The sequence below is a fragment of the Micropterus salmoides genome, unplaced genomic scaffold (assembly GCF_014851395.1).
Source record: "Micropterus salmoides isolate LMB-PRFRI ecotype aquatic unplaced genomic scaffold, ASM1485139v1 Ms_hic_scaffold_18, whole genome shotgun sequence".
In the NCBI taxonomy this organism is placed as follows: domain Eukaryota; kingdom Metazoa; phylum Chordata; class Actinopteri; order Centrarchiformes; family Centrarchidae; genus Micropterus; species Micropterus salmoides.
Window position 1 is genome coordinate 21954567 of NW_024040928.1, and position 15297 is coordinate 21969863.

Below are 15297 nucleotides of genomic sequence, written 5' to 3' on the forward strand. Positions count from 1 at the left end.
TTTGTGTGTGAGCCGAACTGGAGAAAAAAATATTGTTTTGTCTTGTGATAATTTTCTTTCACTCTGGTGTAAAAAAAATATTTGGTTACATTTAAAAAACATTTACTGTTTTACATTATACTACCTGTTTATGTGCTGTTTTGCTGCAAAGCTCCAGTTACCTCTCAGGGATTTTCGACACCCAGGCCGATGAAATCAAATGTGATGTCATAACTGCTAAATAAGACAGTGGTGCCTCCCCACAGGTTTGTGACTCTTCTCACCAACTTCTGCTGAGTCTGCTGCTGCTGCATTCAGGTACTGTAGGATTATCTGACACATCTGTTTCGGGTTACATTTGTTTTGATTTGATAAAGTTTTATTAGGTACTTTTATATATGTCAGTTGACAGAAATTTGATTTTTATTTAAATTTTGAACAGATGAATTTTACTTGGTGTAGAAGTATAAAGTAACAGAAAATACAAATACACAATTAAAGTCCTTAAAATTGTACTTAAGTGCAGTATTTCAATTCACCATACATGCTCATGATCTTTAAACAAATAAGATTAGTGAATGCTTGTGTGTTTTAAGTATTGTGTTGAACACACAGACTATATAAAAACAAGCATTTGGAGCCGTCAAGTCAGAGCTTTGATGCTTGAATGCAGCATAAGTGGTTGACGGCCAATGGGGGGCGGGGTCCTGTGACGTCAGGCGTGGAAGAAGACAGCGGAGCAGGAATCAAAACAAGAGACGGACACGCCTTCGTTCTTAAAGGTTATAGCAGCTTATTCCGTAGAGCTGCTGCTGTCAGAGCTGCACAAAACCCCGCCTGTCGTCCACGAGGACACCAAAAAACAACAATTCAAAGAGAACAAACTGCAAAAAAACACTGCAGAAATGGAGTCCACAGAAATGTCAGACAGCGTTGACAGCAGCCGTTGATAGAGGTCGAAAATAACAGTTGACATCCGAATCCTGTAAAATGCCCAACCAGAAGAACAACAAGGGAAAGAAAAGCAAACGCACTAACAGTAGCGGAGATGAGCAGGAAAATGGAGCCTGTGCGGCCGCAACAGGAGGCGCGGCCGCGGCGGCTGCACCCAGACACGAGCGCTCAAGTGGTAAGAGAGGTAACGGACACAGATAGATAGAAGTTTAGTGATGCTGCCTTCCTGCAAGGGGAAGCCCTATGTTGTCTTTGCGACTGTGACCTACATGCACTGCGACGTTGCAAATGGCACTCTTTCCCCCTCCACTCCGTAGAGAACGCTGTGCCAAACCTCGACTTAAAACTGTATCAGTTTAATGGCTCCTTGATATTCCGCAAATACAGGCTGTATTGGTCGATCACGACTTGAGGCCTTGTATGAATGGAGTGGGTTTTGTTTGCATATGAACCAGCAAGCAGCTAGCGCTCGACTGCACTGAAATATCGGTGTGTGTGTGTAATTCGTGTACACAGATATTGTAAGGCCACTGTGGTTTGTTTTGGTACAAGAACACTGCGGGAACCGCGGGCAAAGTTGAAATATTGTTGAAACAGGTGTTGCTTGGTGTGTCGGATGTTAGCAGAAGTGGAGCGCGATTGTTGTATTTTCGCAAATAGTCTGCAGTCTTGTTTTAACACGTTTAATTTATACCCAATAAGTAATAGATCTTTAAATGGTCAGATTTATGAATGGGTATTGGCGCCCTGAGCTCCTCTTGGAGAAAAAAAAAAAGCATTATCACCCATGAGAACAATATTCCTCGTGGTCAAATGTAGCCTCAGGGAGTCTTCGTGACACACTGCAGCACATCTTTGAATGTTATTACATCCACGTTACTGATCGATGGCTGTTACATTTGAAGTGCAGGCTACTGTGCAGGCCTCAGCTGTCTTTTCCTGACACGCACCTTGTCCACACAGTTTTTGGTCGTGGCCTTCCTCTAGGGTAATACTGACACCTGACCGCTTGTCTGCGCACTGAAGTTTAACATCTTCACATACAGACTATAAAAAAAACACACCCTGCAGGGCTTCTTGCTCTTTCAAATATGTCACAAATTTGGTTAAAAACAGACTTAGATTTGGAAAAACAGCACCAGCACTAGGTTGAGTCTGAGTCATTTTTTATTACATTGTAATGACACAAAAACAAAACATGATGATGTATTCATATTTGTTTTTCAAAACCGTAAAATGTATTTTTTAGTCATTATAGTTCATATCCCAATGTAGTAGAGCTGGAGCAGAAAACTAATTTACAACTATTTTGATTATAACTAATCAAAATATAAATTTTTCAAGCAAAAATGCCAAAAATTAGAGGGTTCAAGCTCCTAAAATATGTAGGTTTGCTGCTTTTTCTCATCTTAAATTATAGTAAAATGAATTATCTCTGGGTTTTGGTCTATTAGATATTAGTACAATGTAGTAGTAGTAGTAGTAGCCCTAAATAAAATGTAGACATATTTCCTTTTCGGAACAGTTAAATAAGTGAAGTATCTAGTTAAGTCAACTAAGAAAATATCTTTCTGTAGCTGTTGTTTTTTTCTTTGGTTTCTGTGTCTAACCAAGATTCATTTAAATGCTCATTCAATTAGAACAATAAACTATGTGTAGCACTTTATTAAATCACTAAAATGATACACAGGGTTAAAAAAAAAAGCATGGGTAAGTATATTTGTCTCCGCTGTGTGGTGAGGTAGGGAGGGAAAAGGCGCTGACAGTGTACCGGAAAAGGAAGGAAGAAACTATCCCCCTACACACACCCACAGTGAATTATCATGAGCTACTTCTTGTAGAGACTGCTTGCCCACATTTGCTTGAGTCACATCCAGACTTGACAATTGGCAGGGCTTGAATAGAGCAGCTCACAGGCTTGGGTGGCCTAGTTGAATTTCATAAATCGATGGTGAGGAGGCAACAAGGCCCCTGAAATCACTGTTTAAACATTGTCACCTCGTGTTGTGTTGTTGGTATGTGATGACGATGATCCCGCTAATGTAACTTATGGTGGAGAGACGTCTTTAATGGCACTGTAATACATAGTCAAGGAAAATTTTTATGGCAGCTGTTAAGAGGAATGTTTAACTTGACTCTGTTTTATAGCAGCGTTAATTAAATATCTTTGGGTTTTGGACAGTTTCTCAGACAAATTAAAAATGCATCCATTCATTTTGGACATTTGAAGACGTCACCTTGGGCTCTAGGAGACAGTGAGGGGCATTTCTTATTTTCGGATGTTTAAAACAATGGAAAAAATAATAAGCTGATGAATTGATAATGAAAACAATCCTTAGTTGCTGCCATAAATTGAATATATGTAGTCAACTATTTCTGACATTTTATAGACCAAATGATTAATTGACTGAGTAATAGAGAATGAAAATAATCATCAGTTGCCGTCAAGTATAAGTGAATTAATCTGGATGTTGTGGGAAATTGTCATGAAAACACACCAAAATCATCCTCTCTCCTCCCCCCTCCTGTCTTTACACATTCAGAGGTCAAGTGTGCGACCCCTCTCGGCTGCAGCTTGGGCCGTCCCATCGACCTGGAGAAGGACGACTACCAGCGGGTGGTCTGCAACAACGAGCTCTGCCCATACGGCAACTGGATGCATCTGCAGTGTTTCTACGAGTGGGAGAGCTCCATCCTCGTCCAGTTCAACTGCATCGGCCGTGCGCGGTCCTGGAACGAGAAGCAGTGCGGCAGAACATGTGGACCAAGAAAGGCTACGACCTGGCCTTCAGGTTCTGCTCCTGCCGCTGCGGCCAGGGCCACCTAAAGAAGGACACCGACTGGTACCAGGTGAAACGAATGCAGGATGATCGCAAGAAGAAGCCATCTGAGAGGAGCACGGGCAGGAATGGGTCCAGCGGAGGGGCAGCAGGGCCCGGGGACGGGCTTTTTGAGGAGCCCAAGAAAAGCAAGCTGCCAGGAGGAGCAGTAGGAGGAGGGAAATTATCCCACAGAGCCTCGAGTCAGGAGTTACCTCGGAGACAATCAATGGACCGTCAGAACTCTATGGAGAGAGGAGCAGCAGCAGGAGGAGGACCCTTTTGTCTGGGTCCTCCTCTGAAGTCTCCATGTGACTCCCCGGGACAGTCTCCTCCAACTGGTTTCCCTTTCTCCCCCACTGCTGTCCTCGGAGCAGGAGCTGGAGGAGCAGGATTGCGAGGTTCCCGTCCGCTGGGAGAGTTCCTCAAATCAGCCGTCCACATGGACCCTCAGAGGAAACACCTTCTGGTCGGGGGAGCTCTCGGTCGGGGAAGTGGCTGCTCGATGGGGGCGTCCGGCGGTGGAGCTAACCTCGACCCCGGGTCTGTCCTCCCCCTGCCGCTGTCCTTCGCCCTCCCGCTCCACCACCGGCTCACCTCGGGCAGCGTGGGTGACGGCACCTACTCTCACCCAGTGCAGTTCCTGAGGAGGCTGGACCTCTCGGAGCTACTCACCCACGTCCCTCGTCATAAACTCAACACCTACCACGTCCGCATGGAGGACGATGCCCAGGCGGGCCAGGGAGAAGAGCTGCGCAGGTACATTGTAAAATGTTATAGGCTGATCCAACTTAAAAACAGAAGTTTCCCCTCTGTATTAAAATGTGTGTTAAGGCTGGGGAAGGCATTTTTTGTGGAAATTCTTCTTTCCATCCTGACAGCAGTCAAATAATCAAAAGCTCTGACACAAATATGAAAGACAGTCAGTATGAAGGCAACACGCAGGGCTGCTCTCAGTGACCTTGTTAAACAAAAGGTAATTTCTGAAATTGATGCTAACTTTCAACATTCGTCATCGAATTCTCTTGACATGTATTAAAGACACACAAGAACATTCCATCATATATGATTTCTTCAAACTTACAAAACAGCGGGGTCTCAGGAAAGTTTTAACACTGACTCAAACAATGCATGCTGGGAAGTCTGCTAATATCATCATCATGTTTCTCTAGAAACTTAATGTAATGAGTGAGCGAACTCTCAGTAGCTTAGTCATTAAAGTTATCATTTCAAGTCAGAAAACTTAATTTGGTCAATATTATTTTAGAAAATAGTAAATTGCAGTTTTCTTGAATCCAATATTTCATATTAAAATTGCTTGTTTTGTCCAACCAAGATCCAGTACAAAACAACGTGTGTTTATAAGTGATATGACTGACATAAAACTAGAAGATTTAAGTTTAATTAACTAAGATTAAGTAAAATCAAAAGTTAAAGCCAAAAGTTTAGTTGATTCCATTGAATTCCTGTATGATGTTTTACAGTGTAGGTCCTCTGGGACATTTGATTTCTAATGCTTGGTTAAAATGGTTCTAATAGAGTTAATAGAGCTATAGTGTTATTATAAACCAGATGTGTCTTTTTCTGAGCCCTCTTCAGTCACGTTAATTGTCAAATATCTGATAAATATATACCTCATGACCACATAACATTGCAGCTTATAACACTTATATCTGACTATTAGTGATTTAATATATTGAAGATAGCTTATGATTGTAGGAAAGCAGCCAGCTTCTTTTCACAGGTAACATAGGTTAAACACATGAAAGACAAAAAATGATTTCCACTTAAGTTTTTCTGAATAGCAATCGTTGTTTACATACTGTTTGAATGGCAATTCAAAGTGTTGTACGTATGACATATGACAAAATTCAGGGAGTAAATATAAATTATAAGGTAAACATAAAGTAAAACTAGTGCAGTGCAAGACATGGATGAACACTTCCAAATTTATTTTTATAAAAGGCAGTAGCAAACAGAAAATCTCAAGCCTTGATAAGTCCAGATATTCGGTGCATAAAAACTGAAAGCTGCCTCGCCATGTTTAACTAAAGGATAGCTGTGTGTCTTTGATTGCTCATTTAAAGGTTTAATGCAGTTTTTGTTTTTACAGGATTTAACAACAAACCTCTCCAGTGTTTGTTGTAGAATTGTTGTCAAAAGATGGTACAGTTATTCGGACCACCCTTTTTATTTATGTGAAATTCATATCACTTTTTATTTAAATATATAGCGTCATTCAGCTCATTCTTTAGCTGCCTGGCCATAACTTCCCTGTCTTGTTTCACCCTCACTGCTCTCACCTTGTGGCCGCAGCAGCAGCTGTTTTAAGTGTCCCTGGCCAGCATATGGCAGACAGGAGAAAAGTTAGCGACCAGCTGGTGAACATTTAGTAGCTAAAGAGTCAGATTTATTTCCCAGGAGCTGGTGGAAACCAAAACCAGAGCTAAAAGAGAAAATTGGACTTACATTTTCTTGGTGGACACAAACACGAATCCTACTGAATGCTATTGTTTCTCCATATCTGCTGGATGAGTTAATAGGCGACAGCTGCATTTACTGTAAATCTTGGAATATTTGTCTCTTTAGACATAGAAACTATAGCTACAAAGACACAATTTCATGCACAAATGTAGACTGAATTGACATTTATTGATGTTAATGAGCTGTGATAGATGTTAGATGTACACAAGTTAGTCTCATATTTAGCATCACCAGTATCTGCCTGAAAACTGACAACTGATATTTTTCAGATTCTCAAAAGATCCACTCACAGGATTGACTGTTTATATTTACCACAACTCAGCCTGTTCATAAAGACAACTACTAAAACCATACCAAAAAAAAGCATGTCACATAAATCTGCCAGATGTTTCCAATATGTAGCACACTCTGTCTGTCCATGTTGTCCTACAGGTTTATCCTGTCGGCCCTCAGTGCGAGCCAGAGAAACGTGGTTAACTGTGCCCTGTGCCACAGAGCGCTGCCTGTGTTTGAACAGTTTCCTTTGGTGGACGGGACTCTGTTTCTCAGCCCTTCACGCCATGACGAGATTGAGTATGACGTCCCCTGCCACCTTCAAGGTCAGACCTGGTTTCAAGATCATGTCGTGAGACCTGAGATTATTTTAAAAATGTTGTTGGTGTATGCAGTTAACACAGCTCAGAATAGTGCAAATATTTTGGTCTATGGTCAGTCCACCTCTTTGGTTCAAACAACTATTAATTAAATGGCCATGAAATTTTGAACAGACATTTGTGGTTCCCAGAGGATGAATGACTTTGGTGATCCTCAAATTTTTCCTCTGGCATAAGGTTGATATTTCTGTTTTTCGGTGAAATTTCTCAACAGTTATTTGGATTGCCATAAAATTTGGTTCAGACATCCATGTTCCTCTCAGCATGAACGATCAGAATCAGATCAGCTTTATTGCCAAGTAGGTTTGACGTACATAGAAATTTGCCTTGGTGACTTCGTGCATAACAATAATAAAAATATGAAATTGACAATATATGCAAAATATAAAAGAATAATAAAGACAGTGCAATATGGCAGTTATTTACATGTGTGTCAGATTTGTATTTTGTGTACTGTAAAAGGGGGATGGGGGTTAGGGGGGAGATGAAAGTCTGTGAAAATGGGGGTCCTGGGCCTTGTTGTTGAGATCAGCTGCAGATGGGAATAAACTCTTCTTGTGGCGTGACGTTTTGGTCCCAATGGACTGTAGCGTCCTTTGTGTCTGTGGTGAGAGGGATCAGCCACAATCTTTCCTGCTCACCTCAGTGTCCTGGAGGTGTACAGATCCTGGAGGGATAGTAGACTGCAGCTAATCACCTTTGAGAGAAGCTGTAGCCGACCTTTGTCCTTGGCAGTGGCAGCAGTGTAACAGATGTTGATGGAGGAGGTGGGGATAGACTCAGTGATGGATGTGTAGAAGTGCACCATCATTGTCTTTGGCAGCTTGAATTCCTCAGCTGTCACAGGAAGTACATCCTCTGCTGGGCTTTATTGGTGTGGGAGCTAAGGTCCTGGGAGATGATGATTCCCAGGAAGCGGGAGGACTCCACAGTGTCGACCGGGGAGTCTTCCTAAAATCCACAATCATCTCCACTAATATAATTAATATAATTTTAGTGACTTTTCATCTAGCGCTGTCATCTGGTGAAAAAAATTCCACCAGCCTCAGCTGCACTTTGTGTTAGTGCAAATGTTAGCATGCTAACATGCCAAACTAAGAAGATGAACATGGTAAATCTGCATTTCCTCTGTGGAATTAGTGGACATGACCATATCCGACCACAGATGTATAGTTTTTAGCTGTGATTCTCCTGTTACTCATGCCGCCTGTTCTCGCATCTTTAATGAACAAAGTGTTTCAAAGTCTTGCACATTCTTTCAGAGCCAAAGCCAACACCTGTCTGATTCCAACACCAACAATCTGCTATATTTTACCAATAAGGTGGTGTCAATCAGAGCCTCTATTACCCCCACTGCCTCTTACTCAGAGGTTCCTCACCAACAAGAGAGTTTTAACCAGTTTTATCCCATGGACTTGTCTGAGTATCACAAATGAGAGAGTCCTCCAGCCCACTTGATGTAATACCTATAAAGTATTTACTGAAAGTAATGGATTCTGTTGGGCCCCATTTGATCTCTGTTTTTAACAGCTCCCTATCTACTGGTTGTGTCCCTGTTTATTTTAAAATCGCTTGTGTGAACCCACTTTTAAAGAAACCCTCCCACAAAATTTTAGACCAATTTCAAAACTTTTGCCTTTTATTGCAAAGATTTTAGAAAGAATTGTGTCCAAACGACTTTTTTACTAGAAAATAACAAAATATTTGAAAAGTTTCAATCTGGTTTCAGGAAGTACCACAGCACTGAGACTGCCCTGCTTAAAGTCACCAATGACCTTTTAATGTCTGCTGATGATGGCATGAGCACAGTGAGCACAGGTACTCCTGGACCTTAGCGCTGACTGAGACTGAGGCACTGGGTGGGGATCTCTGGTACTGCCCTAGAATGGTTTTCATCCTACCTGTCAAAGAGGAAGTTCTGTGTGTCTGTAAACAACTATTTGTCTTCGTTCTGTCCAGTTAAATATGGTGTGCCTCAGGGGTCGGTCTCTATTTTGTTTTCCTTGTATCTGCTTCCCCTTGGACATATTATCCATAAACATGGTATTTCTTTTCATATTTATGCTGATGACACACAAATATACTTGCCTGTCAGATCCACAGATCCTGGAATGCTGAGTTCACTTAACAACTGCCTTTGTGAAGTAAAAAATGGATGTCAAATAATTTCCTCCAGCTGAACTCAGACAAAACAGAAATCCTGGTCATCGGGTCCCAGGAGATGGCAAAACAAATACTGCCATCTGCTGGTTCCCTAGTAAATCACATTAAGCCTGTTGCAAAGAACCTTGGTGTTTGGTTTGATAGTAATTTAAATTTCGAGCAGCACACCACAAAGCTTGCTCAATCATGTTTTTATCAACTTAGAAATATAGAAAAATACGATCACTGTTAACTTTTAAGGACACCGAGACCATTTTACACGCCGTTATTCCATCATGCCTGGATTATTGCAACAGCCTTTTCACTTGTTTAACCCAAAAATCTACTGATCGACTCCAGACTGTCCAGAACTCAGCTGCCAGGCTTTTAACCAGAACAAAGAAATATGACCACATTACTCCTATTTTAGCTTCATTACACTGGCTCCCAGTATGTTTTAGAATTGACTTTAAAATTTTATTGATCACTTTTAAAGCTCTTCATGGCCTCTCGCCTTGTTATATTTCTGACCTTTTAGTCCCATACACACCAGCACGTACCTTGAGATCCTCGGGCAGAGGTCTGCTGTCTGTTCCAGAGTCTCGACTGAAAACTAAAGGGGACAGAGCGTTTGCTGTCAGGGCCCCGGGCTCTGGAACAGCCTGCCCGAGGAAATCAGGTCGGCTGAGTCAGTGAACTCTTTTAAGTACCTTCTTAAAATATACTTTTATAGGAGAGCCTTTCCCGATCTTATTTGACTTTATTTTATCCCTTCTATTTTATTCTATTTTATATATTTTATATTTATCTTAAATGTGTATTTTAGTCTCTTCAATGTTTACTTGGTTTTTATCATGTATTGTTTTTGTGTTTTTATTGTCTTTACACTTGTTTTTGAAAAGTGCTCTACAAATAAAGATTATTATTATTATTATTAGTACTGTTATCAGGCTCTGGATCTCCAGGACATCAGCCGCCAGGATTGCTTCTTATCAGGCACAAATCATACATATTTAGGGGTTAAATAAATTGCAATAATTAACATGTTTGTTCAGTTATATATTCTCGTTCCTTAAAATGCTTAAACTGTGTTAATCCATGAATACACCCAGTTCATACTGTGTATATAGACATAAAATGTTTTCTGCTGGCTTCTGCACAGTCCAGAATGAATGTGAATTAGGACAGCGGCTGCATTAAGCTTCTTTGATGTGCTGGCCTACAAGCTTTGATATGTATGGTCGTTGATATGCATCAGTATGAAAGGATTATTTGTTAAAACTTTCATGGATGGATGTTACTTAGTTTAGACTTTTTTCCCTTAAGAGGGTAAAGTTTGCAGCTTGATTTTGTGTTGAGAAAATGTAACTGCATGTGTTGTGAACACAAATTCACCGAAAAGCAACAACACCATAATCACAACTCTCTTGTGACCAATTTTGTACTGTGTGAGCCGTATTATGTCTCCTCCAATACTTAAGTATGGTGAGGTTTAAGGCTCTACTTGGGTTGCATAAATATGTGTAAAAAAAGAAACACAACCTTTTTGCCACACTGGGAGTCATTCACACTGAAGTTGCACAGAGCTGGGAAAGTCTAATGTTGGTACTTTCCAGGCAGTTTTTTTAGGAAATGTAAACACATCAATTATAGGCATCATGTTAATGAGTAAAATAAAAACTTTTATTTATGGACAAGCTTGCTGCCTGTCCAGTATCACAGTCACACACACTACCCTGGTCTATATACTGCAATCAGCAATCAGGAGTTTGCTTTTTATTTATTTTCCGGGCTGAATAACAACCTATTCTGTCTTGAAGACAAACGGACTGACCTATTATTTAGTAAATTTAATACAAAACTATATTTCTTTATTTCCAACAGGCAGGTTAATGCACCTCTACGCCATCTGCGTAGACTGTTTAGAAGGCGTCCACAAGATTGTCTGCATCAAGTGCAAGTCACGCTGGGACGGGAGCTGGCACCAACTGGGCACCATGTACACCTACGATATACTGGCTGCTTCACCGTGTTGCCAGGTAGAAATACTGATCTCTGAGGGGCATTAATGAGCACTTTTGTTTAAAAAGTTAACTGTACTTCGTGTATTTCAGGAGAGCAAGGATTCCTCAGACCATTAAACGTGTCCTCCTTTAAAGGAGCAGTGAAACCAAACAGTGGTGATCTCCAATGTTCAACTCATTGTAGTTTTCCTGCTTGTAACTTTACTGTTCTGGTTCAGTGTCACCGCTCTCATGGACCCATTTCCCCCCACTACAGGCAGCTGTTTTAGTGAAAAAGCTCTAATAAATCCACTGCACGCTACCTGTCCAGCCTCAAACAGAAGACAGACACAGTTAGCGACTAGCTAGTGAACATAGCAGAGCATTTAACTACCAAAGAACCAGATATTTTTGGTTGGTATAGATAGGTACAGAGCTAAAAGAGAGTCAATATTGTCTTTAATATTTATCATGTAGCCAGAAACACAACTTCAAATGAGCGCTAATGTTGCTGCATATCTGATGTGTAAATAACCAGCTTTTTGCTAACATGTTCACTATATGACCTAAAAGGTATGAATGCTAAACTAGCTGTCAAGGGGCTCATATTTTACAATCCAGTACAGCAGATCCTAATAATAAATAATTAAACTTTTTACAAAAGAATTATGACAGAAACTCACTTTGGGGAAAAATTTGAAAATCATAGATGCTACTGAAACAGGAGACGGACAGAAACCTTCTCTGTTTTGCTTTTAGTTTTTAACGTTTCACTTCTTTCATTCCCTTCGGATGGAGCCAATAAATGTAAAGTTGGTAAATGCTGTGGATCTATAGTTACATGTGCCCGGGATGCTATTTCCTGTTGTGATTTACTTCATTGGCGAATAGAACTTGCTCAGGTGTATTATAAGTTAACCAATGGTCGTATGTGCTTAAAAAGACATGGGTTATGAGTTACAAAGTTCTTTGTGTTTACTAGCTGGTTTCTGGTTGCATTGTTGGAACTTAAAGGAACAGGGTCAGTTTACTCGTCATGGGGAGTCTTACTCAGGCTGTGAATAGTGTTGCATAGTGCATTCTGTGACTCTGGAGGAGCTCTCCAAAATAACTCACTGATGTCACTAATGTCACTAAAAACCTTTAGGGTGCCAAGCAATATTACAGGTGAATCTAAAAAAAATTGTTTTGTGAGCAACAGAACCAGACTGAGAGATTAAAGACTCAGGAAACCGCAGCAGATGTTTTGAGTTAATTAGCTGATTAGAGCTCTTCTCAGGTGTTATAAATTCTTTATTCTAAAATTCTAATACATTTTGACATGATTTTGATTTCCATAAGCTGTAAGCCGCAGTCATCAAGATTAAAACAAAAAGAAAGGCTTAAAGTATTTAACTTTTTTGTAATGAATCATCTAGAATATATTAAAGTTTTACTTTTTGAATTAAAATACAGAAGAAAAGATACTTACCACAATATTAAAAAATTTGAGATGCACCAGTAGATATCAGTCCTTTGTAAACATAGTTAAGAATTAGTTTTGTTTATAACTAGTGCATGCATGTAGAAATGTGTGTTTTACAGGGAGTATTATTCATGCAGTTTAGGATGAATGGGAAGTATTTGATTTAATCTGTTATCAGCGTAACAGTTTGTAATATTAGGTATATTGTTATATTTGTGAAATACATTTTGATTTTAAAGTGTCTAGTCAGATGTCTCGAACATATCCCATTACCTCTTTTACTAAATTTTTGTATTAGCAAGCTGTTACAGCTGCCGTTTATTATGTGTAAATATTTAATAGAGGTAAAATTTAGGATTGTTTCCGTTATTGATTAATCTGTAGATTATATGTTCGGTCAAGAAATTTTCCCAAAACCGAAGGTGATGTCCTCAAATATCTTCTATTTAGCAAACACTTACCTTATAAGAAGGCTAACTTTGAACTTAATAACAGCAACCATTGTTGATTCACCTGTTTAGTGTTCCCCACAGCTGTTGCACATGATATTGCACACCTGTCCTCCATCCACTGATGAACACTGTGAGATGCAGTTGAAAGCTCAGACAAAAGCTAGCGACTGGACCTTTGAGTTTGTTTCACACATTCTGAACTACCCAACGAGGGTTAAAATGAAGGGCAACTGGACTTGGTTGAAGATACTGGAAGACGTTTCGTCCCTTATCCAAAGGACTTCTTCAGTTCTGACTGACTGGCAGGGAAACTCAGCTATTTAACCTCAGTGGGGTCGTTGGCCCAGGTCATCGATACCGCTGGTTACATCTGAAGGACAGAGGACACTCGTTTGAGGACCACCAGGTGCACATTTTAGACAGAGAAGATGGATGGTTTGAAAGAGGTGTCAAGGAAGCCATCTACACCAGGGTTGAGAAGCCGTCATTGAACAGGGGAGGGGGTCTACGCCACCACTTATCCTCCACTTACAATGCTGTCCTTTCATCACTTCCCAGGAAACTCAACAAACGTAACCCATTGGCCTCAGGTGAAGATACCAACGATGGTCGTTCAGTCTTGGCCACAGGTAGTCTCAACGACTGTAACGACTGTCGTCACAACACCAAGGAACACCAACGAACCAGCGGTATCGATGACCCGGGCCAACGACCCCACTGAGGTTAAATAGCTGAGTTTCCCTGCCAGTCAGTCAGAACTGAAGAAGTCCTTTGGATAAGGGACGAAACGTCTTCCAGTATCTTCAACCAAGTCCAGTTGCCCTTCATTTTAACCCTCGTTGGATAACTATGACCTGGATGACTGAGAATCTTCATAGACATTCTGAACTACCACGCTCAAATTTGCAGCTTTAATTCAGCGTCCTGTTATCTGACCTGCATCCTCTCTCCTCCCTGTGTGTCCTCAGGCTCGTCTCAACTGTAAACACTGCGGGAAGCCGGTGGTGGACGTTCGAGTTGGGATGCAGTATTTCTCTGAGTACAGCAACGTCCAGCAGTGCCCTCACTGTGGCAACCTGGACTATCACTTCGTTAAACCTTTCTCCTCCTACAAAGTACTCGAGGCTTATTGACAAATGCTGTTCATGCATGCTAGTTAAGCTGCTTTTGATCCAATTTGTATTCTAACACAATCTAGGAAAGATTTTATTTTTTGGGCCTTAAGGTGGTTTTATGTTTTAAGTTCTCTCTCTTGATTTCTTTTTTATGTACAGGAAAAGTATGACTCTAGTTTAAAAAAAAAAAAAAAAAGTTCCAAGACAGTATCTCTGCTGTTAGAGAAAAGTGTTGATAAAGTGTGAAACTGACACATCAGTCAAACACATTTATCTGTGACAAGTGAATGTATCTGTATGCCAAATTTGCTTTTATTTTTTACCAAAAAAACAACAACATACAAATGACTCTTGAATAAAGCAGAGAAAGATGTATGTTGGTTTGAAATCTTCATCCATGATCATTGTTGACAAGGCAATGACTGCCTCTTCAACGCTCTACGTGGAACTAAAATCAGTGAAATCCAAAGATACAGCAAAATGTATCTTGTTACAAAATGCGCCCTCAAATAAATGTATCAAAATAAAATACAACATTCTGGTGCCAAAAATATCAAAATAAAATACATGTATTTAATACAGGAAATGCATTTGCGACAATTCGACATTCTGAAATTTGTACAAAGTGGATTTTGCTAATGTACGCAAGGTTGTGTACACAAATTTCAACCCTACTGGAAGGAAGAACACGAGGTCGAATGCTACCGTATGTAAGCAAAACTGTATAAACAACAAAAATACTGAAAATAGTCTTGTACAGTATGTAGAAAGCTCTCTGTCCAATTCAGAGACCCACCCACTACAATTAGTTGCCTTTAAAAACAACAAACTTTTCTAGTGTTAGCCGCCTCGTGTGCAGATGGGAGTATTATTCCTGCAGATGAGAACAGTCTCTCAAACGGAGCTGAAGAAGGGTAGGTGGTGTTAAAAACATCCACATCTCCTGTGCTGTCAATTTGTTCACAGTAGACTGCCGGGTTCATCAATGTGTGTGTGTGGAGGGAAAAAAAGCAGTGTATTCATCACAGGTTACAGTTACAGATGAATTAAAGGAAAAAGCTGAATAAATGATTAGACAAACATTGATGCAGATGCTTCCATAGAGATGCACTGCAGGATATAATTAAGCAGTAAAATTCCTCACATGCTGTGTGACGTCTAAAATGCCAAGAAGTCCCAGTGGACCTCAGTTTTGGATCAAGATGGAAGGAGGACAAAATATGAGTGACAT

The 15297-nt window shown here is 40.3% G+C and overlaps 1 protein-coding gene across 1 annotated transcript; it reads left to right on the top strand.

Annotated features, from left to right (window-relative positions):
* The first annotated feature begins 700 nt into the window (after positions 1–700).
* heca (hdc homolog, cell cycle regulator) lies at positions 701–14441 on the top strand. Its single transcript, XM_038726902.1, is given in 6 exon segments — positions 701–1108; positions 3477–3680; positions 3683–4511; positions 6669–6835; positions 10916–11070; positions 13920–14441. Coding segments are annotated over 6 exon segments (1659 nt in total). The 5' UTR covers positions 701–969; the 3' UTR covers positions 14085–14441.
* Positions 14442–15297: the final 856 nt, after the last annotated feature.